The following is a 27,883-nucleotide window of genomic DNA, read 5'->3' on the forward strand; positions in this document are numbered from 1 at the left end:
CTTTGCAATCCATCTCATGTTCTAAATGATATGAGTTCTAAATGATATGAGTTCTAAATTATATGAGAAATTTATCTAATTATTTAAAGAATCACCATTATCAAGAGGCAAAAATAGCCTCCAAACTTCTAATTTTTCCATTTAGTGTTCTTTTACTGTTTAGTAAAATTACAAATTACAGAGGTCCCTTCTGTGCAATTAAAGTGTAAATCACATATGCAGAGAAATAATTCGATTTGGGGCATTCAGAACAGACTTCTTCTAGTTCCCATGAAAAAATACCTGGCACCATTAGCAACCACTTTTACTGAAATTAAAGTCCCCCAGCTGATTCTCCAGCTGATTAGATAACTATTTTAGGAAAGCACAGAATACCTGGAACTAGAAATTTTCAGTTCTACTCTTGATTCCAGGGAAAACAATGGTTAAAACTCCAGGTGTGTCAGCTAATTGGTAAGGAATGTTAAAAAAAAAAGACATGGTGAAGTAGGAGATAATTAGATTACCATAGGTATAGTTTGTAGGTTTACTGCCTGAAAACCATCAATGTAAGACTGATAAAAAGTCTACAACTATATAGAACCTAAGACTACACAAGCCTTTACTTCATAATAATAAAGGATTTTTCTCGTTTGTACAGATACTCTTTTTTACCTTCTCATATGGGAGCTAATAATTCTTGATTTGATAAAGTTTTAATCTGTAAGAAAATATAATTTAAGACTTTTTTAATTTGCAGTTTGATTCCATGTAAAATTAATCGTAAAGCAAAGATCTCTTACATATGCTAAAAACAGAATTCCACAGATTTTTCTTTTAGAGTAACCATAGATTTGTCTTGTAGGATTCTGCAGTAATCTCTATAAAAATGCTGCTAATAGGTGAAATTTTTCAATTTTAGATAAAAAATTTTGGTCTGTAATATAGTCTTATTTCACTGAGTTAAGAATTCATGCTTAACAAGAATTCTTAAACTTTGACTAGATTTTCCCTATTTAAACATATGTAAAAAAGTTACATATATAAAATATTCTGAGCTTTATTGCAGAAAAGAATTTGCATTTTATTAACTAATATTCATTGTTTAAAACTTGCTATTATTTCCTGCTCTTTGTAACGATATACCATTTTACAAGAGGAAGCATTTGCCTTGAAAATCAAAATGACAGTATCTAGAAGAAGAAATGACAGTTATGTGTGTAATACTGACTTCTCTCTCATAGGTATCATGCCTTAAAGCAATTTCTTGTGCATATTTTCAAACATTATAGATTTCTGTTATGCGTAATTAACTGAGTAAGCAGATGTAAAAGAGAAAGATATATTCATCAGAACAGCCTGAGTAAAATGACAAAAACATAGAAATGCAGCATAACTGAAAATAAGTATGATTTCACACGGTGCATTTTTATACAATGGAGATTTTTTGTACTTTGTAAAGATTTTATTTTGAAGTAATTATATTTGACTCTTAAGTATACAACCAAAAAAACCCTGTGCATGTAATAAACATACCACATTGGGAAAGCTAGCAGTGTGTGCTCACAGTTTCCAAGGAGATGAAGGAAAGAGGGAGGACAACACAACCCTTTCTTTTCAATTGGCAGAAGCAGCAACATTCTAGGTCCTTCCTTGTTGCTTAATATAGAAAAAAACCCAACAACCAACCACATTAAACTGAAATTTGGTACATCATAAATATTATTTAAAAATAACATCTGAATTGACTAGATACATACCATGGCTTTATATCAATAACTTAAAGATAAATGCCTAATAATCCCTACCTTAGCATAGGTATCAATTTTTGGAAAGCACTTTAGAATTTCCATGTTCATTCCAATACCTTGCTGGTCCCAAAAATGAAAAATATTGTAAGCATTGTAAAATGAAATCACTCTACTTGACAGATGGAGGAACTAAACCTTGATGTTCACAAATAATGCAGTTACTACAGGATGCAGGAGAAAAGACTGAGTGTTGTGTCACGCCACACACAAAACTGCAGGGCCAGTAGCCTGGCAACTGCAGCTCTTTAACAGGCATCATTTTAATTTTAATCTAACTCCTTTTTCTCTGCTTCAGCTACTCAGTGTATATCATTGCTCACTGTATTTCCCAATTGCACTATGATAACACTTGTAGAATAATAATAGCTCTTTAAACCCATCACTTAACCCTTTCATTATCAATACAGTGCTTGCATGTTATCAGTATCCATAAATGTCTAACCATCAACCACAAGCAACAACAGATGCTCACATGTGCTTTGATTGTGGTCCATGTGGTGTATGACCTATCCAAATTTGCAATATGGCATGCATACAAAAGTGGATATAGAGTAGCCTTATGTTAATCAATATGCTTCTGTGTATACAAAGTGTAGTCTTAACAGCTACAAGCAGTAAAGTGCTAATGTCCTCTGCTTCTGTTCACTCTATTGTCATTATTTTCCATCAGGTTTGTCTCTTTTCTTATGTGGAAAGCTTGCTGTCACTCCTGCAGGTCAGACATATAAAACTATTATATCTCATCCACACTACTGTCCCAAGGCACCAATATTTTTTTCAGCAAATCAATGATATAATAATTAGTAAGATCTTAAGTGATATAAAGACGTTATATCCCATTATTTCTCCTTGAAAACATTGGGTATATTTACCCATCCTTGGGAGGAAATCCGTTGGAGACGAAAATGTCACCTGTGAACTGTAGAGTTTCAAATTCATTACCCTGTCTAGTGGGACCAGTCAGAAGCACCAGATAATGGACAATCATTTTATCTTGCTAAAAGCATGGAGGTCTTCAAACTTATGAAGAAATGTTAGCATGTCTTCAAGACAGAGCAGAAAATGACTTCTGACTGACAATGTCTGCCTCAGCACTGAGACACATGTAAAAACACAAACATAATTAGCACTGGTGTTCTTCCAGTGGAACTGGGAAACACCAAGCGCATTATAGCCATGTTAGGAAATTAAATTTTCATTAATTTTTCCTGACCCATGAAATAAGGGTAATTGGAAATACTCTGGTATATATGGAAATACTCTGGTATATATACAGCTTAAAAGCCAATAGATAACTTACAATATGAAAACTTTGACAAAACAAGCAAAAGTTCTTCCTGCTTTGGAATACTGCAAAATGCTAACCAATTTGCAGTCTTGACGTGGCTTACTAAACTGCAGTTACTACTGCAGGTCTCTGAACAGTCTGAGACCATACACATGACTCAAGCAATTGCTTCTGGGCCAAAGATGAACAAAGTTCGCCTATATTAGTAGTGACAGTCACAATGTAGAACAATGTAGAATAATTAAGTAGGTTTACACATGCACTTCTCTACACAAGTGAAGCCCTCCATACTTTCCAGGAGAATTCCACCAAAGCAGTCTACTGCATATTAAAGTGCCAGGCTGGTAGCTGACTTACCACTAAGCAGTATAGATAGTTTGCAAAAATTGGAAAAGTTTTGTCTAATTTTGTATACAATTCATGGCACGAAGGCCATGAATAGCTCCCAGATAATCAGAAGGCCAGCCATAGTCAGGAAGAGGGTGCCTTGGACAAGGCTTTGATATTCAACAAGATTCCTCAAAAATACCACAAGCTTTGGCTAAACTCTTGCAACTAGAATTTGCAGATGATATTTCCTAACCTGGGACAACCTAGTAAGTGTTCAAAATGTGCATTCACTTATCCAGACACTGACCAGGAAAATATTACTCTGATTTAAAAGAGTATTTGAAATGAACAAATGTTCTACTGTATTCACTGCCATTTTAAACCTCAATAAACTTGGACACAAATCATTACCAGAACTGATTTAACCACAGGATCTCTGGCTTCACAAGGGAAGAAATTTTGGACCTTTCCTTAAAGTTTGAAACTTGAAATCACAGCCTGAGACTGTTTTTCAGAAACAAACACAATAAACCCCAAATATATTAATCCAAGATAGGTACCCTGCTTAGAAAACATAAGGCAATAACATTAAAAAAAAAATTTAACATAGTAAGTCTTACAAAGTAGTGCTTTTGACTGTCTTGACTATACTGGTACATTTAACTAGAATACCTTTTATTGTGCCACCCTAACAAGATAATCTAAAGAGCCATACTAGCCATACATCTCTCCAAGCATGGAGAAATGCTGATATTTCTAACAATAAATCACCAGCAATGTTGGACTACACACCTAATCAATATGAAACCATCTAGCAGTGATAACAAAGCCATTATCTGCAAGTATTACTTAATCATAGTTTGCAGATAATGTGTGCAACACAGAGAGATATATATACAACCATGTCTGATCACAGTATGAAGCACCTAAGAGTCTGCATAAGATTCTGTTCTCATCTTCCAATCCAGAGCTACAACAATCACCAGAAGATTGCTTTTCAGCTGGCAAATTGCCAAGACTGATCTGATTTCAGATAAAGTTACCTCTTGACACATCTCACATCTGAATCCCTGATGACAGCTATTAAAAGGTAATTCTACATCTGAAGCATCCATATAGTGAGTGACATGTAAAATGAGAACAGTGAAACAGTATTAATATCTGCCATTTTTTTATACTTATGAGCATATAGCTGGCATTAACAAGTAATACACAATAATCCAATGAACGCATCTGCCTTCACTAGCATCTCCCGCATTCTAATTAGCTGACCATATACTCTGAAAACAGAAAAAGAAATCACAGAAATGTAAAGTACCATAAAAGAGCTTAATACAGTGAAAGAAATGTGACTTATATTCATCTCCCACCATAAATCTATGAAAGCAGCTGTAGACATGCAGCTAATAAATGCTAAAAATAAATCCAAGTTATCCTGCGAATGTTGCTATAGTAACAACAACTCCTCAGAAAAATGTTAATAAAAACATAAAGCTATCCAAGATACAACTTGGAAATGACCCTAGGTGAATTTAATCTCTCCCAAATATTTTTGGTTTACCCTATTACTAACTATAATTCTTTTATTTTACTCCATGCATGGTATATTAATTCCTTCTAATACAACAAAATGTAATGTTTGCTTTCCATCTCATTGCATATCAAAACATTACTACTTGTTAAATTATGCAACCTAAAAAATGCAAGTAGGTGGTTGTCATACTTCCAGTATCTTTTATGCAGCTAGCAACGTTAATTTTCCAAAAACTCATTTTGGATATGCTTTATTTATGATTCAAGACCTCACTAAAACTATTAAAAATCTCTTCCTATACCACTATAGAAATACTACTGTTGATATTATCATTATAATAATGAGCAGCTTAAAGAAGAAAAATACAAAAATACTAAAAGAGAAAATATTACTTTAAGCAATTCTTACTCTTTGTTGTCCTTCATACCAATCATCTTCATCAAACCAGTGGGAAATATAAGTCATCCAAGCCATGAAAGAAGGCACAGTTGAAATAAAAAAATACAGAACCTGAACACATAAAAGTACAATAAATCCTGTGCTAAAATTTACTGAACAGTACAATAAGCTACTCAAAGATCAGATCTGAAGTCTGTGGTATGATTTGAGATTAAAAAGTTTTAAATTTGTAAATATGTAGTCTGAAATACTTTTAACAGCAATTTAAATGTTCTACCTATTGGATTTGCTAAAGGAAACCAGAATTCAATACATAAGTAATTATTAGAATATATATTACAGTTTTTAAAATTGAAGCAGGTTAGTGCTTCAAGATTGATTTTGCTGTGCTTCTGAGCTCTGAAAATGAGGTGCTGTTTGAGTCATTCTTATCTGTCTCCTAAAAAATTACTTTCATTTTTAAAAATGTACTATCTACAAAATGCAGTTCAGTGCACAAAAGCTTGTACTGAAATGTAAAATATCCTTAGAATCATGGGGAATGATTTGTTTTGGTTATGTAGGGAGTGGTTTCAATTGGCACAGTAGGAGGGGCCAAAATTATCGCAAATACCAAGCATCGGTTTAACTTTTTTTTTTTTTAAAGAGGAAAAAGAAAAATCTGCAAGTCCATTGTTCACAGCCAGCAGAGCCTAAAGGGCTCAGCTGCAGCCACCAGCATTGACTGAAAAATGTAAAAAGCCTAATTTAACTAATTCATCGGAATGGATCTGCTCCTTTTCTCTTCCTTAGAAGAGTTTCACATATCTGACAGCATTTATTCCTTCTGCAGGTAGTATCCTTTTCTGGTATGCTTCCAGGTATGTCTGTGTATTAGCTTTCACAGTGCATTATGCCAGTGAAAATGAGAGGTAAAGAGGAATAAAGGCTGTACTACCACATTTCAGTACTGCAGCAATATACTTCTTCAGCTGTGCTGTTAAGGAGACGTTATCCATACAAATCTTCCTGACTGCATGGTTACAGCAACTATCAAATCCTCAACAGAGATTGTGCAGACCTAGAAAAAACCCAGTTTCTTAAGAAACCTAGAATCCAGACAACCTCTGCCTTTCTATACTGACTTAACAAGCTGTTCCCCACAGTTTGTAATATAAGAAATGTAAAAACTAAACAGGGAAGTCTATTGTTTAATCAAGAAATAAACAAAACAAAGTAGCTGATACTTCCCCAAGCTAGAAGTACCAGCTACTAACTGGTCAACATTTCATACCATTTCCACAGAGCAATTCTGTGTTATTAACTGTCCTACCCCAGAATGTTTAGTTTCCATTAAGGGTACTGTATAAGCAGGTGACATTCTCCAGGGAAATAAAGAAAAACAGCAACATTTTTGGTTCACAACCTCTTACTCAGAAATTCTGACAGCCAAGGAGAAAAAAAAGAAAACCAAAAATACAAACCACACATGCAAAATCTTAAATATTTAAGTCATGACACCCAGTAATAGGAAGTAGTATTCCAAGATTATCAGAATTTTTGTAGTTATACAGTCATCCATGTAAATGGATACAGACACAAGAATATGCAGAACTTCCTATGATACTGCTGAAATTTTTCAAATTACTTGCCCTTTGAGATTTCAGCTCAAACATTAACTATGCAAAGTGCACAGAATTGTAGGGTCTCATAAACTGTATGAGAAACATGGCATCAATTCAGACACCTCAAATGACAGTGCTGAAGAGACTCCTGACCATAACCATGGTCTATGAGCAATCAAGAAAAACATTACTGACGTACCACTTCCGTGAACAAAAATTTTACAAATTGTTAAAACATATCCACGTTATTACTGCTTGTTACACATGAAAATTGTGGGTTCAAGTAAATTAATAGTTGCCCATTAAGGAAAAGTCTTTGCTTTCAGGGTGTTGTGTCTTTTTTATAAGGACACATGGTATCACTGAGAATCTTGATCAAAGAATTACAAGTAGTTCAATAGTATCAAACTTGTTTCTCTTTTATGCCTGTAGCTGTTCCACCATCTAGGAAAACTTCTTTCATTTTTATGCCTGTGTATTGGTTTTGCACCCTCTGGTTTTTGGTAGTGAGGGGGGAGCAGAGGTGGTTTCTGTGAGAAGCTCATTGAAGCTTCCACCATGCCTGGCAGAGCCAATTCCTGATGGCTCTGAAGATGGACATGCTGCTGGCCAAGGCTGGGCCAATGAGAGAGGTTGGTAATACCTCTCTGATAACATTGTTAAGAAGGAAATCAGAACAAAGTGCACAGGTTTTTTTGTTATCAGACAAGAGGAGGAGGTTAGAACTTGTAAGGGAAACAACAGAGACACCAAGGTCAGTGGAGAAGGAGGGGAGGAGCTGCTCCAAGTGCCACAGCCACGATTGCTCTGCAGGCTGTGGAGACACCATGGTGAAGCAGCTGTGCCCCTGCAGCCCTTGGGGATCCACGGGGAATGCAGAGATCCACCCGCAGCCCGAGGGGGAGGTGCTCATGCTGGAGAAGGTGCATGCCTGGAGAAGGCTGGGATCCAGTGGGAGATGTGGTGGAGAGAGAGGGCCCCTGCTTCCCAGCTGGAGCAGCCTGTCCTAGGAGGACTGCTCCCTCTGGAAGTGACCCATGCTGCAGCAGCTTTGGGAGGACTGTGGCAGGGACTCACATTGCAGCAAGTTTGGGAGGACTCCTGCTCGTGAGAGTGGACCCACTCTGGAGAGGTTCATGGAGAACTGTCTCCTGTGGGAGGGACCCCATGGTGTAGCAGGGGGAGGACTCCTCTCCCTGTGCAGGGGAAGAAAACCTGGGCTGATGAACTGACCAAACCCCCATGCCCTGTCTCCCTGCACTGTCGGTGGGAAGAAGGGAGAGGCTGGGGGAAGAAAGGATGTTTTTAAGGGCTTATTTTACTTCTCATTATCCTTCTCTGACTTAGTTAGCAATAAATTAACTTTGTACCTTTAAGTTGAGCCTGTTTTGACCTTGGACTTTTTTTTTTTCCTCTCAATCCTTATCTCAACTCACGAACACTTCATTACTTTTTCTCTCCTCTGCCCAACTGTGGGTGCCTGAAGTTTGGCCAGTGTCAAACCACAACAGCCTGTCCTACTCCACCATCTATGGGATCTGAGTTTTCTAGTCTCGACACCAACCTGTCAGAACAATGTGTCTCTCAAGACAGACAAACACTGTGACTCACATTTAGTTTCAGCATCATCAGGGAAGCATGGGCTAAAATGGATATGAATACTGTATTACCCTTTCAATAAACTGGTAAATATCTTCAACTGAAAAGTACAAATGTAATTAAAATCTTCTCAGTATAGCAGATGGGAACTTAAACTGCTTAAAAATGTCTGTTACAATTACCTATGAATAAATTAAGAAGTTTGGTGTTAAATTATACATGAAAAATTAGACAAGAAAGACTGCAAATACATTATGGGGCAATTATATGTTTTTGCCTACTTCATCATTCATCTCCAAGTTCTGGGAAAACTATTACACTATACTGTGCTGGTTTTGGCTAGGGTAGAGTTATTTTTCTTCCCAGTGGCTGGTATAGGGATGTGTTTTGGGTTTGTGCTGAACAGAATTGACAACACAGAGATTATAATTCATATAGATTACACAGAGCCAAGGCATTTTCTAGGGGTGCATGTGAAGCTGTAAGGAAATTCAGGCTGGGACAGTTGACCCTAGTTGACCATAGGGATATTCCAGACCATACTACATCATGCTAAATACAAAAAGTGAGGGGAAGAAGGAGCAGGGGAGACTTCAGAGTGATGGTGTTTGTCTTCCCAAGTAACCACAGAAGGGGCCCTACTCTCCTGGAGATGGTGGAGCACCTACCTGCCCATGCGAAGCAGTCAAAGAATGCCTTGTTTAGCTTTGCTTGTGTGCTTGGTTTTTGATTTCCCTCTTAAATTGTCTTTATCTCAACTCACAAGTCCTCTGGCTTTTACCCTGCAGATTCTCTCCCTAATCCTGCTGGTGGGGGGAGTGAGAGAGTAGCTGAGTGGGTGAGTGGGGCTTGGCTATTGGTTGGGGTTAAACCATGACATACAGGCATAACAAAATGTATGTGTAGGATGAATAACACTATGTGTACTAAATAGTATAATAAAAATATGAAAAACCTCAAAATATTGGATCCTTTAAATTGTTGTAATTAATATTATTAAATGTTTTATAAGTAACTTAGTATGCTCTTAATCTAAAATCCAGCTGATAACTCCAGTTAAGAGTTCATTGATCTCAATTTAAGGACAACAAAATGTACTATAATAGATCAGACCCAAAGAGACATCTTCAAGGCATATACAGTCTTATATATAATATATTGCCCAATAAATTTGTTTACAATATTCTAGAAGGAATAAAAAAAGACAAAACAGCCTATTCATTTGATGCAGAAACAATAGTTTAATTCTTGAGCTGACACAAGAAAATGGCATGAAACTGTGTCAGGACATGTTCAGGTTAGACATTATGAAAAGGTTCTTCACTGAGAGGGTGGTCAGTCACTGGGACAGATTCCTCCTGAAGCTTTCATGACATCAAACCATTCAAATTTCACTGAGCATCTGGACAATGCACCTAGTCATGTGGTTTAGCGAAGAGCAGGATGTTGGACTCAATGATCCTTCCAGACCTCTTCAAGATATACACTGATTCTATGATCAAACTTGTACTGCAGACATTTCACAATCCTCCCTTTGGAACTAGGTACTCTTATTTTAGCTCATTTGAGATTGACTAGACTAAATACAAAAACCTAAAGCAGTCAAAAGGAAAAAGTGGAAGGGATGTTGAAAATAATAATGCTTTACCATATGAACATCACAATGTGTTGTTAAAGTTCAGCACTACAGTGGTCAAGAATTACAAGAAACCAAATGCAACCAACCACCCCACCTCCCAAAGGAAACTCATTAAAAAACAAAACAAAATAAACCCCATCAGTAGTTATCTTCTCTTTGTATTTCATATCAAAGTTGATCTGGACACATTTTAATGCAGATATAAGCTATTACCTTGCTCTTTCAAAAAACATGACTTTAAGAATCTGGAAGAATATGCAGGAGCGTATAGTGGCCTCAATCCCTACACACTAAAAAAATTGTACCTAAATATAAAATACATGTATAACTTACCTATAAAACATAGGATAAAAAAGTACATCTGAAAATAATGTCCTATATTGCATTGGAATGAGCAAACTGATGCTCCTTTCCCATGTTATCTCACAATATCAGAAGTCAGCAACGCACTTTAGTTATGAATAAAGATTTTCAGAAATGGATGAGAGGTAAGAAACCTCTATTTTGATCTTCCACTTTTACCATGAAATTTGCTCTTAATTAATAATTTGAAGTTGATATACTGTGACAAATCAACCATGCACTTTTTTTTCAAATACATCTTCAACCACTGTTTCTGTTTCTGCTTAACTAATATATACAGAAATATTTAGACATTTTCTGTTTAACCTCTTTAAAAAGTTGTTTGATATATTCTTGCCATAAATCAGTAGCATTATTTGTGTTTCAAAATTAAGAATTATTTTCAATTAATTCAATTTTTACCTCAGAAGTTTTTATTTTTACTGTACTCAGTTCTGTGAGAAAACTTCCTGCCAATCCACGTAGACATAATTTCATGATATGTCCCATCAAAACTCTAAAAATTATCTTTCTTAACTACTGAATTACTAAAGATTACCATGCTGTGACTTTGCATTGAAGACACAAAACTAATTACAAGAATGTCTTCATAACAAAAATGCACAACAAATAACCCAAGAACAAAATACTTTAAAATTTCCTTAAATTAAAAAAGTCTAGAAATTAATTACTTTCATAATTTATGTGCCATTATGCAAATTCATTACACCAACATCTACAGTAGTCAGTTAAATCCTCAGGTTTTATTTATTAACTAGCACTTTAAGACTCTACACTGAGAACACTAAACACGTAATGATGCCAAGTATCCTAAAATAAATCCTAAAATACAATGTTTAGAGAAAAGCTGTGAAAGAACCAATCATATGATAATGACACAGCAAACCTATACCTCAGCAATCTTATGTCATACGAGGTCAGGCAACAATTAGATTTCCCTAGACTTCCCCAACTCCTATCAAGCTACTAATGGCACAAACGTAGCGTGGCTCTAAATAGTTGTCCTTTTTTATTTTTTCCCTCACTTGCTCTTTCCCAAAAAGCTATATAGATTTATCAGGACAAGATGACATACAGAATAACCAGGCCACCTCACAGTGATTGGAATAAGCTGTTAGTAACAGATGTACAACACTTTCTTGACCACCAGATCTACACTGGGCTGAGACTTTCACACAACCTTCTCACAAGCTACTTTTAAGATTGAGCTTTATCAGTTTATAAGAGGAGATTAAGCTTTAGCTACCAACAATAGCAGTGGATTGGACTTGATCATGTATCTTCTTAAGGATGTTCTATAACTAGATTTTAAAAATAAACTTAATGAAGCATTATAGTCTTTTTTCAAGAAAATAAATTAACATCTCTTCAGAAAAGAATTATAAGTTTATATATATTTATAGTACCACTATGGCTTAGCAGATGCCATTCTCATTCTGTGAAGAATACATATAGAAAAATGGCAATTTCAAATATCTCCAATTGTGTCCTTGGTCAAAAAAGACAAAAAGGTGTATATTTACAGAGAAAAATTACAATCTTTTTCATAAAACTATGTCTATATTGAAATACTTGTATCAGTTTCATAATCACTACTTGTAGAAAATTTGAATGCAGTCAACATTAAAGTGCCCCAGTTATGATTTAACCTGGCAGGTAGCTAACTCCTCATGGCCACTTGAGGATTTTTTGGTCTGTCAGCAAAGAGTTCATATGCCAAGAAACATATTACATGTATTTTTTAATATCATGATCACAAGATTTTATCTATGTCTAGCTAAGTCATTCCATTGTAACATATTCTTCAGAGACATATTAAATTCTAATAAATTTAGATTATAATAGTGCAAATGCCTGTCTGCAATTATAATGCCCACATTATAAAGTAAATATTTTAATTACATCAACCTTTTATTTATAGTTGGCTGATTCGGATGTTAAGATAAATATAAATCAAATAACAATTAATATAAAGTACATTTCTAAGGCAGATATAAGAAATAACATAAGCCCTCTCTCATGTACCAAAAACTTATCTATCAAGAAAAAAATGTCAGCATCTGTAGCACAAAAAAGAACACAAAGAAAATAAACTGAAAGTAGGAAAAAAATTTAATGAAATTAAACAAATTATTTCTAGCTGTGAAACTCGAAGTAATATTAAAAATCAACTGTATTTGTTAATGGATTTGCTGAGATAAGAAAGGTTGAACAGTCAAAGTGGGGATGACATCCAGTTGTGTGTCAACTTACTAAATTCCCAAATTTGAACTAGTAGTTAAAGCTGGACGTGGGCAAGAAAAGCTTCATTTTATTAGAAAAAGAGGTCAGCTCTTTAAAGCTTGTGTCCAATAAAATGTTCTAAAACATGAGATTTTTCTGCCCTAGGAATTTTTACAGAGCAGTAAGTTTAACAGGTTTCTTCAGACACTTCAGAGCCACTTGTGTCCAAACATCCATAAAGGCAAAAGAAACCTCAAAAAGCAAACATCACAACAAACCCCCAAATAAGAAACCCTTGAACTGCAAAAAGATTGCCCTTGATTCTCTGGGAAACCAGTATGGGATAAAACTACATAACCTAAAGACAGACAGCAATTAGGTATAAAAGATGTGCTTAGGTTAGCAACAAATGATTAGTGTTGAGAAGAGCTCTTCTCAACACTAACCTCACACTAGACAGCAAAAATCTCAGTCTTTCTTTCCTGAAATCTAAACCAATGTATGCAACTGATCTCCTGGATCTGATATATCCTCTTTCACTCAGTCATTATCAGTCCTCCATCACAGGTATTTTCAGACAATAGGTAACAACTTGAAAAGAAAGTTAGGAGAATGAAAATAGTAGCTTTAATTAGTTCTCTTAGACCTTGATTAAACTATGTGGGGTAAAAAAATTAAATATAATCAACTCTAACATAAAACCCCCAAATGATTTTTTAGCCAGGTTGAAAAAGAGAATACAGAAGTTTAAAACCAAAGAATTAGGTTTCAGACTGTCAACAAGCTAGGCCATTTATGTCTCATTAAGAAAGAGGTTACAGAGCATGTTATCTAATGGTACAAGTAAATGCCAACAATTACACCTAAGACAGAAACAAAGTGATGCTAAAACATACAACTCAAAGGGATGAGATAAATGCTGTGTGCTGCGCCCCCCCTTCTCGCCCCCCCAAAAAAAATGCAAATAGAGGTTGTGGGTTTTAAGAGACCATGAAATTGAGTACATACTACACAACTATAGTACACCAAGCAGAATGGAATCAGTCAAAAGGAGAGAAAGAGGAAAGAAAAACCCTTACAAAATCAGTCAAACAATGGATGTAATAAACCATGGGAAAAGTATGAGCCACCAACAGGATGTAGCCAGAAGAGATGCGCAACATTTTAGGAAACATATTGTCAACACAGAGGGAGGCCTAACACTATTTTACCAGTCATTCATGCATGGTATGGTCATTATGTTTGGTTACCACATTCAAGAGAGATGGATTTAAACATTTAAATACAGAAGTTTAAAAAATAATGAAACAAGGAGGCAATTACCAGAGATATAGAAATTATATATGATTCAAGATATCATATGTGCTAAGCAGCTGGGTTCAAATTGGTCAGGGTGCTAAAAGGTAGGTAAAGGTTCCTGAACCTGAAGCAAAGTTATAGTCAGTAGAAGCATTAAGAAAAAAAAAATCATTAAGCGGGGAAAGGCAGTACTAACCTCATCAATAGACAAATAATATACAGCACAAGGGAAAAAAAATTACATCAATCCTTTTCCACTGCAACAACTGCTTCTGAGAGCCTCTATCATCAATAAATAGGAAATTAGATACTGGACAACAACAACAACAAAAAAAAGATGAAGATCTTAAAAATCATTGTTTATCAACTTGTTTGCTTACAAACAGTTTTCCACATAAAATTAAACAAAAAAATCCAAGAGAAAAAATGTAAGGAGAAGACTCAGCAGGGACAACAGTGCTAACATTCAAGGTCATCAGCATAAAATAAAACACCAACAAAGAAAGAACTGGAAGAGGCAAGTTCCTACACTTGACCTTGCTTTGAGAACTAATAAATTATATTGTCAACAAATAAAAAAAGTCAGCAGAGTTCTACAGGCCTTTACTGATAACCAAATAAATCCCACACATACCAGAAAAACCAGATTCTCCCACCAGTACTAGAACAGGATAAGGAAAAAATGGCCCCAATGGATACAGCCAAGGTGTGCTTATAGGATGCAAGTGGGGAAAAGATTACCATAAAAGCTTCTGTCTTTCTCCAGTGCCCATAGTACAGCTCAGCTGCTACCATAAATAATGGCTACCCTGCAAATAGGAGGTCACCGAATTGCCTATACTCTACAGGGGAATTCACAGGTCTTGTAGCCACTTTCTGTAATTCAAATGTTATATTGATATTTACTTCTCCTCTTGGGCTGCCTACATTTTGCTTTATAAAACAAATAATGCCAGATACACAACATTACCACCAGGACTTGGTGAAGTTACTCTTATTGGCCACATCAACTTTAATTTTCACAGACTGCAGGAAGAGGAAAGACTGCTTTCCCTAAGTTATAATTTCTTATTACCACTGCTAGAAATAAAATACTGAATTAAATGGACCATTAGGACTCACTAAGGACCTCCTTTACTTCTTGCTATGTGGGAATTTTCCTCATAGCAGATGACCAAAGGACAAGTTTATCGCGTGTTATAGGTCCTTTAAACAGCCAGAGCTACTCAAAGAGTCCAAGATTTGGTATAACAGAACATAGAGAATGTTGGAACTGAGGAAGAAGCCTGTAGATATCTTATCAGGGAGAATAATTAATAAATGAAAAAAAAAATCAATAAGTAAAACAATAGCCCCATGATATTTTTAAATTTTTGCAGTATCTGTATTCTTCCATGCATACTCCATATTACCTTTGCAAGTTCTTTATACCACCATGTCTCCATATGGGTTACAATAATTTGTTGAAGATGACTACATTCTTAACTGAACACTTAAGAACACTTTTGAAATACAAAATATAAATAATGATATCACTAAGTCATCTAGACTGATTTCTGCAAGGCACTTATTCCTGAACAGAAATCTTGAAATGTATCAGTAACTTATACGGTTGTGCCTGTAACTAGGAAAGAAACGCCACAACAGAAGTGTGTTTTCCCTGTTTTAGGACTACAAAAAATTAGGAAGTGCAAGGATTAAAACCTTGAACTTATTTTAAAACAGTGGAAAACATGTCTTACCAGAAATAACTTAAAGCAAAATAACTCTGTACTGAAGTTTGAAGAACATCTCACTGTTTGTGTTTTTTACCATAATTCTTCCCCATTATACTTTATGAATAGCAGGTAGCTGCATAATGTTATGGCAAAATTTTTAAACAAGGCACAAAACCACATGGCTCAAAACTCCTATAAAAACCCTCTAAAATTAGTTTGAAAGAGATACAATGAACTTCCTAACCCATTAAATTTTTGAAAGACTAAGTGCATGGCAATCAGAAAGAGACTGTTGAACCAATAGGGTTTAGCACTCAAAAAGGACATTTCCAAGTATTTATTTTCTATATAATTCCATGGTTAAATCCATTATTAAGAACGGTATGGTCTTTATCAAGTCTTAAATCCAGGATTATGTTCTTCACTGCAGCATCACAAGTAATTAAAGATCTTACTCAGACTTTAATTTCATACCTGCCATCTTCAAACCTTCCAAAACAGTTTCTCAAATTGTTGCATGACAATGTCTACGTAAAGCAACATCTCTTAAGATATTAGAAGAATTTACTGTACAGGAAAAAAAAAGCCCTCAAACTTATTTCTCCATTTGCAGAGTCTGCTGTCTTAAATTCACTTTCATAAGCTTTGCTTACTTAGCTTGTAGTTTGCTCTTGTACTTGAATGATTTTTTTTTTAAACTCTCTAAGCTTGATTTTGCTTCCCCCTCCCACCCTCGTCCCAGCTGGGAAAAGCATTTATAGGATAAACAAGCCCAAAGCTCTCCCTCCCTGCGGAGGGCAAGCGTTTGCTTGCTTCTTTTAGAGATTGCTGCCTCCGCCTTTACTCGATCTTAAGTTCGCGTTTCCGCACAAGCAGGTTTGTAAAGAGACGCACATAGAGTAGGACAGTCCCCAGAGCACTGAAAAATCCCGACAATACCGTCAGACGGCTCCTGGATGCTTCAGACACCGCCCGCAGCCCCGAGGGCTCCCCGGGGCCGCTTGGTCCCCGGAGCGCAGGTGGGCGCAGGGGGGCGCGGCGCGGCCGAGCCCCGCGCAACCTCCCGGGCCGTGCCGAGCCCCGCGGGGCAAGAAACGCGGGGCAAGAAACGCCGCACCGTGCCGCACCGTCCCTGCCCTGCCGGGCCCGGCCGCCGAGCTCTGGCCCGCTGCGCGGGGGCGGCCGCCGGCGCTGCCCCCCTCACCTGCCGGCCCGCAGCGCCCACAGCGCGGCCGCGCCAGCGCCGGGCACGGCAGCGCCGTCTCCGGGCAACCCGCGCGCCCGCCCCCGCCGCGTTACCGGGCAACGCGCCGGCCGCGCGCGCAGCCCCAGCGCGGGCCGTGTGGGGACAGCGGCCCTGGCCCTGCTCCCCCGGCACCCGTGTCCGGCTGGGCCGGCAGGTGAGGGGGTTAGCGGCTACTGCGGGGCCGCTGCCCGGCCTTGGAGGTCTCTTCCAACCTTAGTGATGCTGTCATTGTGTGACGGTTCCGTGCGGACTCCGGCTGGGGCGGCGGCGGGGAACGGGAGGTTTCAGAGCTCGCAAACCGCATTCCCCGTTACCGGGAGGGCACCAGAAGCCAGCCCCAGGCGGGAGGGGCGGATTTTGCGCTCCCCGAGGATCTCCGGGGGGTGCTGGTCCGTCCCCAGACGCCCCAGTTGTCAAGCCAAGCGCTTGAAAAGTGACATGAAATTGACTCAGTTTGTTAAAATGACATGGATATTGACTCATTTAGCTGTAGCTGCGCCTCGCTCGCAGGGACAGTGGCTACGTGCTGGGGGGCTGAAAGGAACTGCGGACTAACGCACTAATCCCATCAGACAGGAGTCACGAAATGCATTCCACCAAATCCCACTCCTCCTGGGGTTATCACGTACATATGTGAGTTTAAGATTCACAGACACTTATTGGGCAACATCCACTTGGTTTTCTCTTCTACTTTTTCCCTCCTCCAACTGTTTGTGCAGCTGGGAGGTGGCTTGCAGTGTGGAACTTGTTTAGTGGAAAGCATTGTTCCTCAAATTATATTTCAGACAGAAGAATTTCCTGGTCCAACTCAGTTTATCACCATTGCTATGTTTGTGTCAAAGTGATGCAAACAGTGGGAAGGTGGCCAATAGATTGTGAAACTACAGTCCCAAAGACAGTTCCTGATTTCTTTTAATAAAGCTGACGCAATCCACTGTACCTGACATGTATGCAAATAAGAAAAAAATGTCTTGTTACCCTATTCTCTGCAAAAATGCAACATGTTGTTTGAGAAGATTTGTTGTACCGTGTCATTCCTGACAAATTCTCCTTTAGTAGAAGAAGCTGAGAAGAAGTGGATAAGGAATCACTTTGTCTATGATTTACTGGGCAGAAAATGTACAATATACATCAACTGTCAGTGAAACTTTTCTTTAATTTGCTTCCTTCCTTAGAAGACTATGCTATGTTTTAACCTAAAGGGTCTTGAAGATCATCGCAACCATACTTGGTCATAGTCTCAAGCATTATCTACTTTCCATATCCAACAAGAAGTTGGATAGTACAAGAAGTCAGGACAAGAAGTGGGTGCAGAGACAAAATGGAACAAAAGACCCTTAAGCATTATACTTCAAGAAAGGCTTCTGGCAGAAGTAAATGCAAAATATATAAGGAAAATAAATGTATTCTTTCACTCTTAATATTGTATCTTTTGGCAAAAACAGACTATGAGATTCTTATACTAAATGTTGCATTTGAGGTCATGGTTATGTACCCTGCACATTTATCCATCATCCTAGACTTTTGATCTCTGAAACATCCTACAACTGAACACTATTTTTAAAGTCAGCATTTGCATTTGTTATTTTTAAAACATCCATCTGGGAATCCATGTGTCCCCTTTTTAATAATAGATAGCAAATAATTTTCTGTTCAATTTTTGTCTATTTAGGCTTCCCTAGCTCTTTTCAGCCAAACATTCCACCAGCTGAAGAGATCTAGCCAACTTTCACTCTTAGATGAGATCTAACTGATAAGTGCAAATTACCACACATGTTGCCTTTATTTTTTCCAGTTAAAGTTAATTCTTTTGGCCTAGGGTGACTGGAACTGCCTAGAGCTTATTCCTAGAAAAGGGTCGGTCTGTGGCTCTGTGGATCAAAGGACTGATTCACAGGATCATAATATAGTAAAAGAGGATGACTCAGAAGGACCTTCTGAGACAATCTAGTCAAACCTCCTGTTCAAAGCAGGGTGAGCTATGAGAACAGGACAGATCACCCATGGTTTTATTTTGGCAGTCCTCCACTGAACGAACTTACTCCCTTTTGTTGATGCCTTTCTTGGGTTGAGGGCCCAAAACTGGAAGCAGTAGGACAGATGTGGCCTAAGAAATGCTTAGGAGAGAGAAATAAGTTAAAGATGTAAAACAGAAAACAGTTTTAATACTTTGTCTTTTACACGCTAAGGATAGAAACCTTTTCTTTAAATAGAACTAATCACATTTGAGTGCATAAAGTAATTTTCTCTGGATTCTGAGATTATATTTAGCACTGCAATCTCTGCTATGTTGTGTTTTATTTTAGTTACTCAGAAAAGAAATATAATTTTTACTATTAGGAGTCTTGATTAACATAGACATACCTAATAACTCTTTTATGCAAGGTGTCTAGTTCTACCACACTACTAAGAATAAATCCTACTTTTTCTAGCTTCTCTGTGACTTTCAGCTCAAGAAGTAAAGGTATCAAGGTGAAATGCAGTAGTTTATTGTCATCCATGTCCACCATACACAGTCTCATCTACAGCTTTAGTTATGTTACTAGAGCCTTAAGTTTTTGCAGAATTTTTTCTTGTTTTTTCTCAGTCACTGAAAGCTAAGCAGAGGTTTATTCAACTAGTTGTTTCTTATTCTCACCTGAGCTCTGTATTTTCTCCTGCGCTCCTGTTATTAACGGAGGATACATTTATCCCAATTATGAATATTCAATAAAATCAGTAGAAATAGAAATTTAAATGGATTGAAAATCCAATTTAAATTTCCATCATATGTAGAATCAACAAATACTTAGAATTTTGGTTACTTTCATTTCATTCCTATGAAATGAGTGACCTCTGGTGGGAATATGTAAATATTGTTTTAATTTCTCACTAAGAATTTTTTTTTCCCTCTAGTGATCCTATTCACTTGCTGCCTGACAAGGAACATATGCCTTTCTACCTTGTGTTAACTGAGGTAGAAATTTTATCCAGCAAATTATTTCATGGGGGACTCAAGCTGGTGGTTATCTTCTCCCATTTTTTCTAAGAAGTCCTTAATGAAAGGTGTCAAAATGAGAAAATACTTGAAAGAAGCTCAATTCATTGTGTTAATGCAGTTTTTTTATTAGGTGCTTACAGTCTCTGCTGTGACTAAAATCACTAACATTTCATAAACTATTTTAAGCAGAGGAATTGCCACCTTGGCGGTGGTGTTGATGTTTGTTGGTACTTACAGCATTGGGATTGCCTAGAATTCATTTCAGGAAAAGAAATGCAATGAGTCCAACATTTGCAAATGAGGTCAGGCCAAATCAGAAAGTCACACTTGTCCTTAGTGACTTGCACAACGTAGACTTTGAACAGCCACTGCAGGATGTGAGGAGGAAGAAGAAGGTGACAGACCCTTTCTGGCTGATGATGAGTGGAAGTTTTCAAAAAGCAGTAACAAGGGATGATGACTACTCTGAACAGGCTCTGGTTACCAAATCTAGCATTTGGGACCAGTATATCATTAGTGATTTTTCTCACAGGATTCCTACAAGATCTTCCACAGTCTTGCACTCAGTAGCTCAGTCTCCTAGAGACTAGGAGCGTAGGTTAAAAGTAGTTGTTTGCTCTAATCTATTGAATGTATTGATTAGATCATTACTGACTACAATGGGAATTTTAAACACACGCATTTAAACCGTCTCCAGAGTTTTAGTGGTGGCAGATGTTTAGGCCAGGTAACACCTCTGTCCTGGAGTGATACTCATGATAAGACCCTTACTTGTTACCGAGCTACTGGCACAGATAACACGGAACCTGAGAAGGCTCAGGCCCTTGCTGCACTGTGCTGTACATCCCAGCAGGCTCCTAAGCCTGTGGCTCTAGAACAATATCAGCCAGCCCATTTTGACAGGAGACTGCTCCCACTTGGCACCTGGTGGCTTTGCCATTATCTACATGTGCAGTAGGGAGTTTTCCTGTGGACATCTTTCCTGTTCAGGAGTAGAAATGATGAATATACTTATATATATATATATGTAAAAAAGTCCTGTAGTAGCTCAAGTGACCAACATGGGGTAGCCTTTTCTACAGACAGGGTCTGCAGGGTGTGCTGCATACTAACCAGGGGCCTGTTCAATGCTGCACAGCTTTGAGCTCTAAGTATCTAAAGGAAGGTAAGATTACCTGCAGAATATTACCTATTCTCTATTTATTTATGCTTTTAGCTATTATAAAGAGCATTTTGACTTATCCTTTGCAGCATTCAAGTGCCTTCCTAAATAGGAGCATAATGGACAGGTATCTCATAATGCAAAACACCTCCTTTTCTGATTTATTTCCAGAAATACTGGTGGGAATTATAGTCTACAAAGAGAAAAAAATGTAACCTAGAGGCAAATATTTTAGAATCATAAAAGTGCTGAGGCTTCTCTGGTTCCTTTCTTCAGGTTTCTTCAGGTTTTGTACAGTTCCAATTGGCTTGGCAGAATTCTGTTGACATAGAAAACACAAGGAGCTGGCAAATGTAATTATATATGTAACTCCTTTTATTATAGATCAGAATAGATACAATTGATGCACTGGAATTGAGGTTCCCTGAGAACTTTATGCTCTTACACATCTGTATAGAAACGAGCTCTTAGCAACAGTAAGTACAAACTTTTTTGTTAAAGGCAGTACCTGCTAATGTAATGATATGTGCTCAGGCCCTACAGCAGTAACTCATGTCTATGTATGGGTCTCTACAACCAAGATTTATGATTAAACCATCAAGATTCTACTTGAAATCATTATTTCCTTTTTACAATGTCTTCTGTAGTCGCCTACTATAACATTTTCATGGAATAACAGAATCATCAGGGTTGAAAGAGACCTTCAAGATCATCAAGTCCAACCATCAATTTTGCATCATTAAATATCAAATCCATAAACCTAAAATAAAAACCTAAACCCCAAGAATTAACATTTTAGGTCTGCTGGATATTATAGGATGTGCTCAATGGACCCTTTGATGTAGAAGTACAGTGTGTTCTCCATCTCAATTGCTTCCTTCTTCTTCTGCATATCCTTCTTCAGAGATAAGAAAGAAAAGGAGAGAAGGATGGGTATAAATTGTATACTCATTCTCTAACAACACCTCTTATTTCACAGGTAGCAATCATATTTTGTCTCAAATACTTTATTTCATGAACTTCTAATTAAACTTTCCCATCTCACATTTAGCCTGTGAACACATCTTATATTAAATCCTGTGAACTAGGTTCCTTTCTTTTTCTTCTGAATATCTTGACATTATTTTGAACGAATAGATTACATACGAGAAGCTATGTGTTATGAATTCTGTTTTATAGCAACTAGGCAATAATTTTTTTTAGTTTTGGATAACTGCTAAAGCTGGGGTAATATCGGATCTTTAATGATGGACAACTTTTCATTATTAGTAAGTCTTCTGGTAGAAAGGAAGAAGCTGTACAACTACTTCAATAGCAACAATAGTTCAAAAGCAACAATAGAAGCCAGCTGTACCATAATTTTGTGTTGTTTTAAATCTATTGTTACTCATGTTGCAAGCTCTTAACACTTCCAATGAACTTTGATATTGTGGCACTGCTAAGGCCCAGATCTGCCAGCAGAAGAACCAGATCTATCATCAGACACAAAGACTGAAATCACCCCTTTGGCTAGGAAAGTCTGTCATGCTGAAACAGCAGTGGTTGGATGCAGATGAGGTGGGATTAGGTGATTTCAAATACAGTGCTGTGTCCAGTGCCAGCAGGTGTGTGTGCCATGGAGCTCCCTGGGGCGTGCCACAGAACAGGGACATGTGGTAGAGCTGTGTGCTGCGGGCAGGGGCCATGCAATGATGCTGTACACGCTACATAGCACATGGCAAGCATGGGCCAGACATCACCCCTTCAGGAGGTGGAGACGGGAAATTGGTTGAATCAGGGTTTTCTGGTTTTGCTGAAACTTTGGTTTTGTGGTAGTCCTGTTCATTGTCAGTACATTAAATTGTATAACTACAATCTGATTTCTTCCCTCATGGGTTTATGAAATAATTTCTTTAGAGTTCTTACCATATCCTCCCCCCTTCTGTTCTGCCTCCTTCTTACTTCCTTCAGTCCCTCACCTGCACCTTTTATCTTGAGAAGCCTTTCAGTGACCAGGTGCATAGTTAATTTTCTTCTTAGCCCTCTTCTTACTGTGCTTTTCAGAGTGTTTAAATCTACCTCAATGTAGCCTCTCCTTAGCAGGAGTTCTTTCTGCTTTTCTTTTATCTTCTTCTACCATTATCTCTTGATTATAAGTAAAATCTGACAGCTTAAATAAGGGATGGTAATATAGTCAATACACAGTAAAACTATGTCAGACTATGACAGTTCTGCTGAAGAATTAAAAAGTTAGAGCTCACACACTTTTTTTTTTCTGTAGAAAGACATTATGAATATTAATCTTTCATATGCAAAAAAATGGAAGATTAAAGAACAATTCTACTTATTTACGTTTTCTTTCGATCTTTTTTCCTTGTCCTTCCCTCCTGCTTGCTCCCAGACGCCATTCAAACTCTTCAGTTTTCATTGAATAAAGTAGGATATTATGTTTCTTGTCAAGTGCTTTCATGCAGATATTATTTCTTAATGCTTTCTTATTCATCTCTGGAGGCTAAATCAGTCATTTGCAAGAAAGCAACACAGCAGATGTAACTGGAACAGGACCAAGTTCCAGAACTGAGATCTTGTTGCTTTCAAATTTAGAGCATCATGGCATCTACATAAAATAAGGGTAATACTATAACTGCTTTTATAAAGCAATGCATTTTTTTAGAGAACTTTATAGTATTAAGATCCAAGAGTAATGAATCTCACTTTTCATTATATCAAACAAAAGTTTTGTCCCTGATTTCAATGGGGGCAAGGTTGTGCTTGGACATACTAGAAACAGAAACATAAGGTCTGTTTTCAGCACACTTTCTATGTAGGATGATAGAATTTACTGAAACATCAAACATAGCGTTAGGGAAGTACAGCAGAGCTACTATAGTAGAAAAATGCATTATATGATTCATAAAATATAATGCAACACTGAAAAAAGGTCAAACCCTTTTTTTTGTAGTCTGCCACACTTGTTAAATAATGGCGAATATATGCTTGACTTGTCTAAATGAACTAAACATAAGAGTAATGTACCCTTCAACAAAATAGCTAATTTTTTCCTTTCATAATGCTGAACATTTCATAATCCAGTGTCAGTGGATACACCAGTACATTCAGTAGAGGCAAAATCTAGTACTTATTCTGTACCAGATTATTTACAAACTTATGATTATAATAACTTATAATGTCCCCTTTGCTGCATAACTGAAGCTTAAAAGCAGGTAGAGCATTCTAATTTTCCCTTTTATCTTGAAGTAGTTAAAGATATTTTTCAATTCCCTGCTGTTTTTACTCTTCTCCCCATCCACCCTCTTTTTTTTCACTTTTTTCTTTATGTTCTTATTCTGTGCTAGTTTTACCTGTAGATCTGGGGGAAAAAAAAAAAAAAAAAAAGTGTTTTCCTGTCTGACTGCAAACCCTGCAACTTTCAAACCACTTGTCTCCTGTAATCATCTCAATGCTTTTGCCTTGTTGCTGAGAGACCCCATCTCCTGACCCTGCAAGCTCTGCTTGTGGAACTTGACAGTTTCATTCAGCACTGATGACAAATACAGCAAATAGCAAGGCTGACTTTGTGGATGGAGATGTGCTTTTTCAGGAGTATTTCAGTATTTGACTGGGGGATGTGGAAGGGTAATGTTGTCCTCTTTATAGAGGAATCAACCCACCACAGAGAGTGGTGGACTGGTTTTCAAGGTTTTGTTTGTTTGTTTTCTGTGCTTTTTTTGTTGCTGTTTGGCTATGTTTGGTTTTGGCCTCGGGTTGCTTTTTTAGTGGGGGGGAAGGATGATGTATAAATTGCTCGTGTTACCTGCACGGCAGGATGTTGTGCTTTTTTTCTGAGAAACAGTTCTTAGCCCTGTAAACAGGGGAGTGGTGGTAATGCTGACTGCCTCACCAGCTCTGCACCTCACTTAGCCTTGTTTATTTATTGCACAACAGAAAGGTACATTTGGTTTGCAGGGTATGCCAGTGACATCACCGATTTGGCGCTGCTGAATAACCTGAGCCGATGTCTGTCCAATGCGAGGCGCTTCTTTAAGGCTTCCTTTACAATCTGGTCACGTTCCGATACCAGAAATTTTCAGACCAGCTATTTAAAAGACGTACCGAAAAAGAAAAGAGAGGAAAGAAAAGGAGAAATAAAAAAAATTAAAAAAAAAAACAACAAAAACCAAGCCAGAGCAGGGTGAAAACCTGCGGGAGCATTTGCCCGCTGTGCCGGCGGGCGGAGCGGAGCCGCTGCAGCGGTGATGTCATGCAGAAGGCGCTGGCGCGGAGCGCGCCCGCCAGGGGGCGCCGCTCTGTCCCCGCCGGCGGCGAGCGCGGTGCCCCCGCAGCGGCGGCAGCGCCGGGGGCGCGGGGAGCGGGGCTCGGCTGCACCGGGGGGCTGCTCTCAAACCGCCTGGTGATCATCTCTGTTCCATGCAAAAACAAAGCGAAACAGCGCCCCACCCCCCGCGCCCACATCCCCACCCCACCCCCCCGACAAAAAAAAAAAAAAAAAGAAAAAAAAAAAAGGAAAAACAGGGATTACGTCATTTGTTTTTAAAGCGAGTGGAAATCCTTTTTCCTTGAGGAGTGAAGGAGTGGAGGGAGACTGTTTTCCCCGCAGTCTCCTGCAGGTGGAGAGCTGGAGGATAATTCAGGGTTTGATGCGGTCGGACCCAGAAGACAGCGCAGTTCCTTATCTCAGACAGGAATTTCTTGAAGTCAGAATTGTCGATCCTGATTCAAGTCGCCCACCCATCATAAAAACAGCCTTTTTTTTTTTTTTTTTTCTGATTGATTAGAGCTTTTTCGGTTCACAGAGGAATACAGTTCGAATGAAAAACAGCGCTTCCATTGGACAAAGCCGAAGCTTCTATCAGCTTCTCAGAGAAGTCCCCCTGAAGCCCCGCTCCCCTGTTACAAAACCTTGCCGCATAACGCCAATACAATTGCCAAAACAAATAGTCCTGGAAGGTGATTGTTTCTGTCTTCACAAGCACGTGAAACAGTCCAGTGGTTGCTTCAGAGCTGGGTAGACAGTGGCTCAACAAAGTTGCAGCAATCAATTTTCTGGTAAAGAAAATAAAATATACTGCCAGTAAGAACGGTAAAGGGAGCATGTTGAAGAAAGCTTATTCCAAATTGTTGCTTGTGAAATATGCAATATTTTGGTTATCTTTGAAAAGGAGAATGCTCTAGAGTGTGAAAAAACCCCAAACCCTTTTCATAATATCATCCTGAGCAATTTTGTGTTTTGTGAGAATCCTGTTGCTAGTAGTGAAACCGATTAGACTATTGTCAGATGTGCTTTGTACTGTATGAGAAAGCTAGTGCAATCACTGAAATTATTAGCATGGGGAAAAAGAGGATAATAGTAGCATAAATGAATGAAGGGACTGATACTGGAATAGGAAAAAATACTGATAATGCTGAAAATACTGTGCTGATGACTTGTGTGTTGAGAACTCCTGGCTTTTATTAACAAAACAGATAAAATTTCACAGGTATCCTAGGCAGACATGATTTCTTTATCCTGAATACTAATTCATTTTACTAAAGCCTTTTTAGTCTGTTTTTTTTCCCCAAATCACTTAGATTCGTTGACAGAATCCCTGTATTCTGAGAAGAAATTTTTCAGCTGACTTTTAAAACTATAATTATTCAATAACGTAGTAAAAGTAGTAATTTGAGATTTTTCCTCATCTTTCAGTGTAAAAGTTGTAGAGGTCATGGGACATGGACATATTTTTGTAGGTATGGACTTTTGCATTCTCTTCCAGTTGTGAAAATACACTTGCAAAACTAAATCCAGTTTATGTTGGTAACCTGTTTAACCCAAAGTTCCAAAGAAGTTATTACCTCTCTGATAAGGGTCTTTACTGATGAAGGTGTGATTTCAAATGCAGCAAAAATTGGTGAATATAGTCACCATGCAGGACACAGATATTGAATTTAAAGGTGATTATAATGACAGTTTTTCTCACCCAAGTGATGCTAGTATGATGAGTGTTGATGAGATCCTGTCACTGGTTCTACTAGGTTTTCTTCCTTTAGAAGATGTTAGAGCCTATGCAGTAGAGGAATTAAAATAGTTGGAAGCACATTTTGAAGCAAAAACTCCAGGCAGAAGTAGCAGGGGGAAAAAAAGTCTCTGTCCTTCAAAGTGTTGTTCTTCATATTTTGTTTTATTAATATGTGCACTGGTGTTGAGAGACAGCAGGAGGAGTAGCCCAGGAAAACACTTAACTGAGAATGATGAAACTGAACTTATTAGACCAAGTGTTTTCTTGAAAAGAGAGAAGTGTAAGATTTATCTGCTTTTGTATTATTTGGGCAATGAGGAGAAAAGGTTTTAGTTTGATCTATAGGATTTTTCCATTTCAAAGCATGATACTGATCAACAATTAAGTACTTTCTGACCATGTCAATGTCAGGTCTTACATACTAGGAAACTCTTTAATAAGTCTGTATGAAAGTTCTGATATTAAACATGATATCCAAAATGTTTATTCATCCTTTGCCATAGCCCAGAAAATGGCTTGGACCAGATGCCCTTCCACAGTCATCTTCTGAGAAAAGTGTATTTTTGAACAGTTCTCTTACATTAATGGCCCAATAATGTACCAAATATTGACACTGAGTGTCATAAATTGTCCCTGTCTGAAGGCAGGTACAGTTTGCTCATATGTAATATAGCCAACTGTTTTTCCATTTTAAGATTTGAAAATCTTAAGGT

The 27,883-nt window shown here is 37.8% G+C and overlaps 1 protein-coding gene across 1 annotated transcript in view; it reads right to left on the minus strand.

Moving 5' to 3' along the window:
* Nucleotides 1-5,431, minus strand: part of WDR17 (WD repeat domain 17) — a gene marked incomplete at its 3' end in the record, with an annotated part of 42,223 nt that extends 36,792 nt beyond the window's left edge. The window contains exon 1 of the mRNA XM_084204180.1: nucleotides 5,351-5,431. Coding sequence (XP_084060306.1) covers nucleotides 5,351-5,416 — 66 coding nt within the window. The 5' untranslated portion in view covers nucleotides 5,417-5,431. The remainder of the gene's footprint in view (nucleotides 1-5,350) is intronic.
* Nucleotides 5,432-27,883: the final 22,452 nt, after the last annotated feature.

The sequence above is a fragment of the Fringilla coelebs genome (genome assembly GCF_963513975.1).
Source record: "Fringilla coelebs genome assembly, chromosome: 4".
NCBI classification, from domain to species: domain Eukaryota; kingdom Metazoa; phylum Chordata; class Aves; order Passeriformes; family Fringillidae; genus Fringilla; species Fringilla coelebs.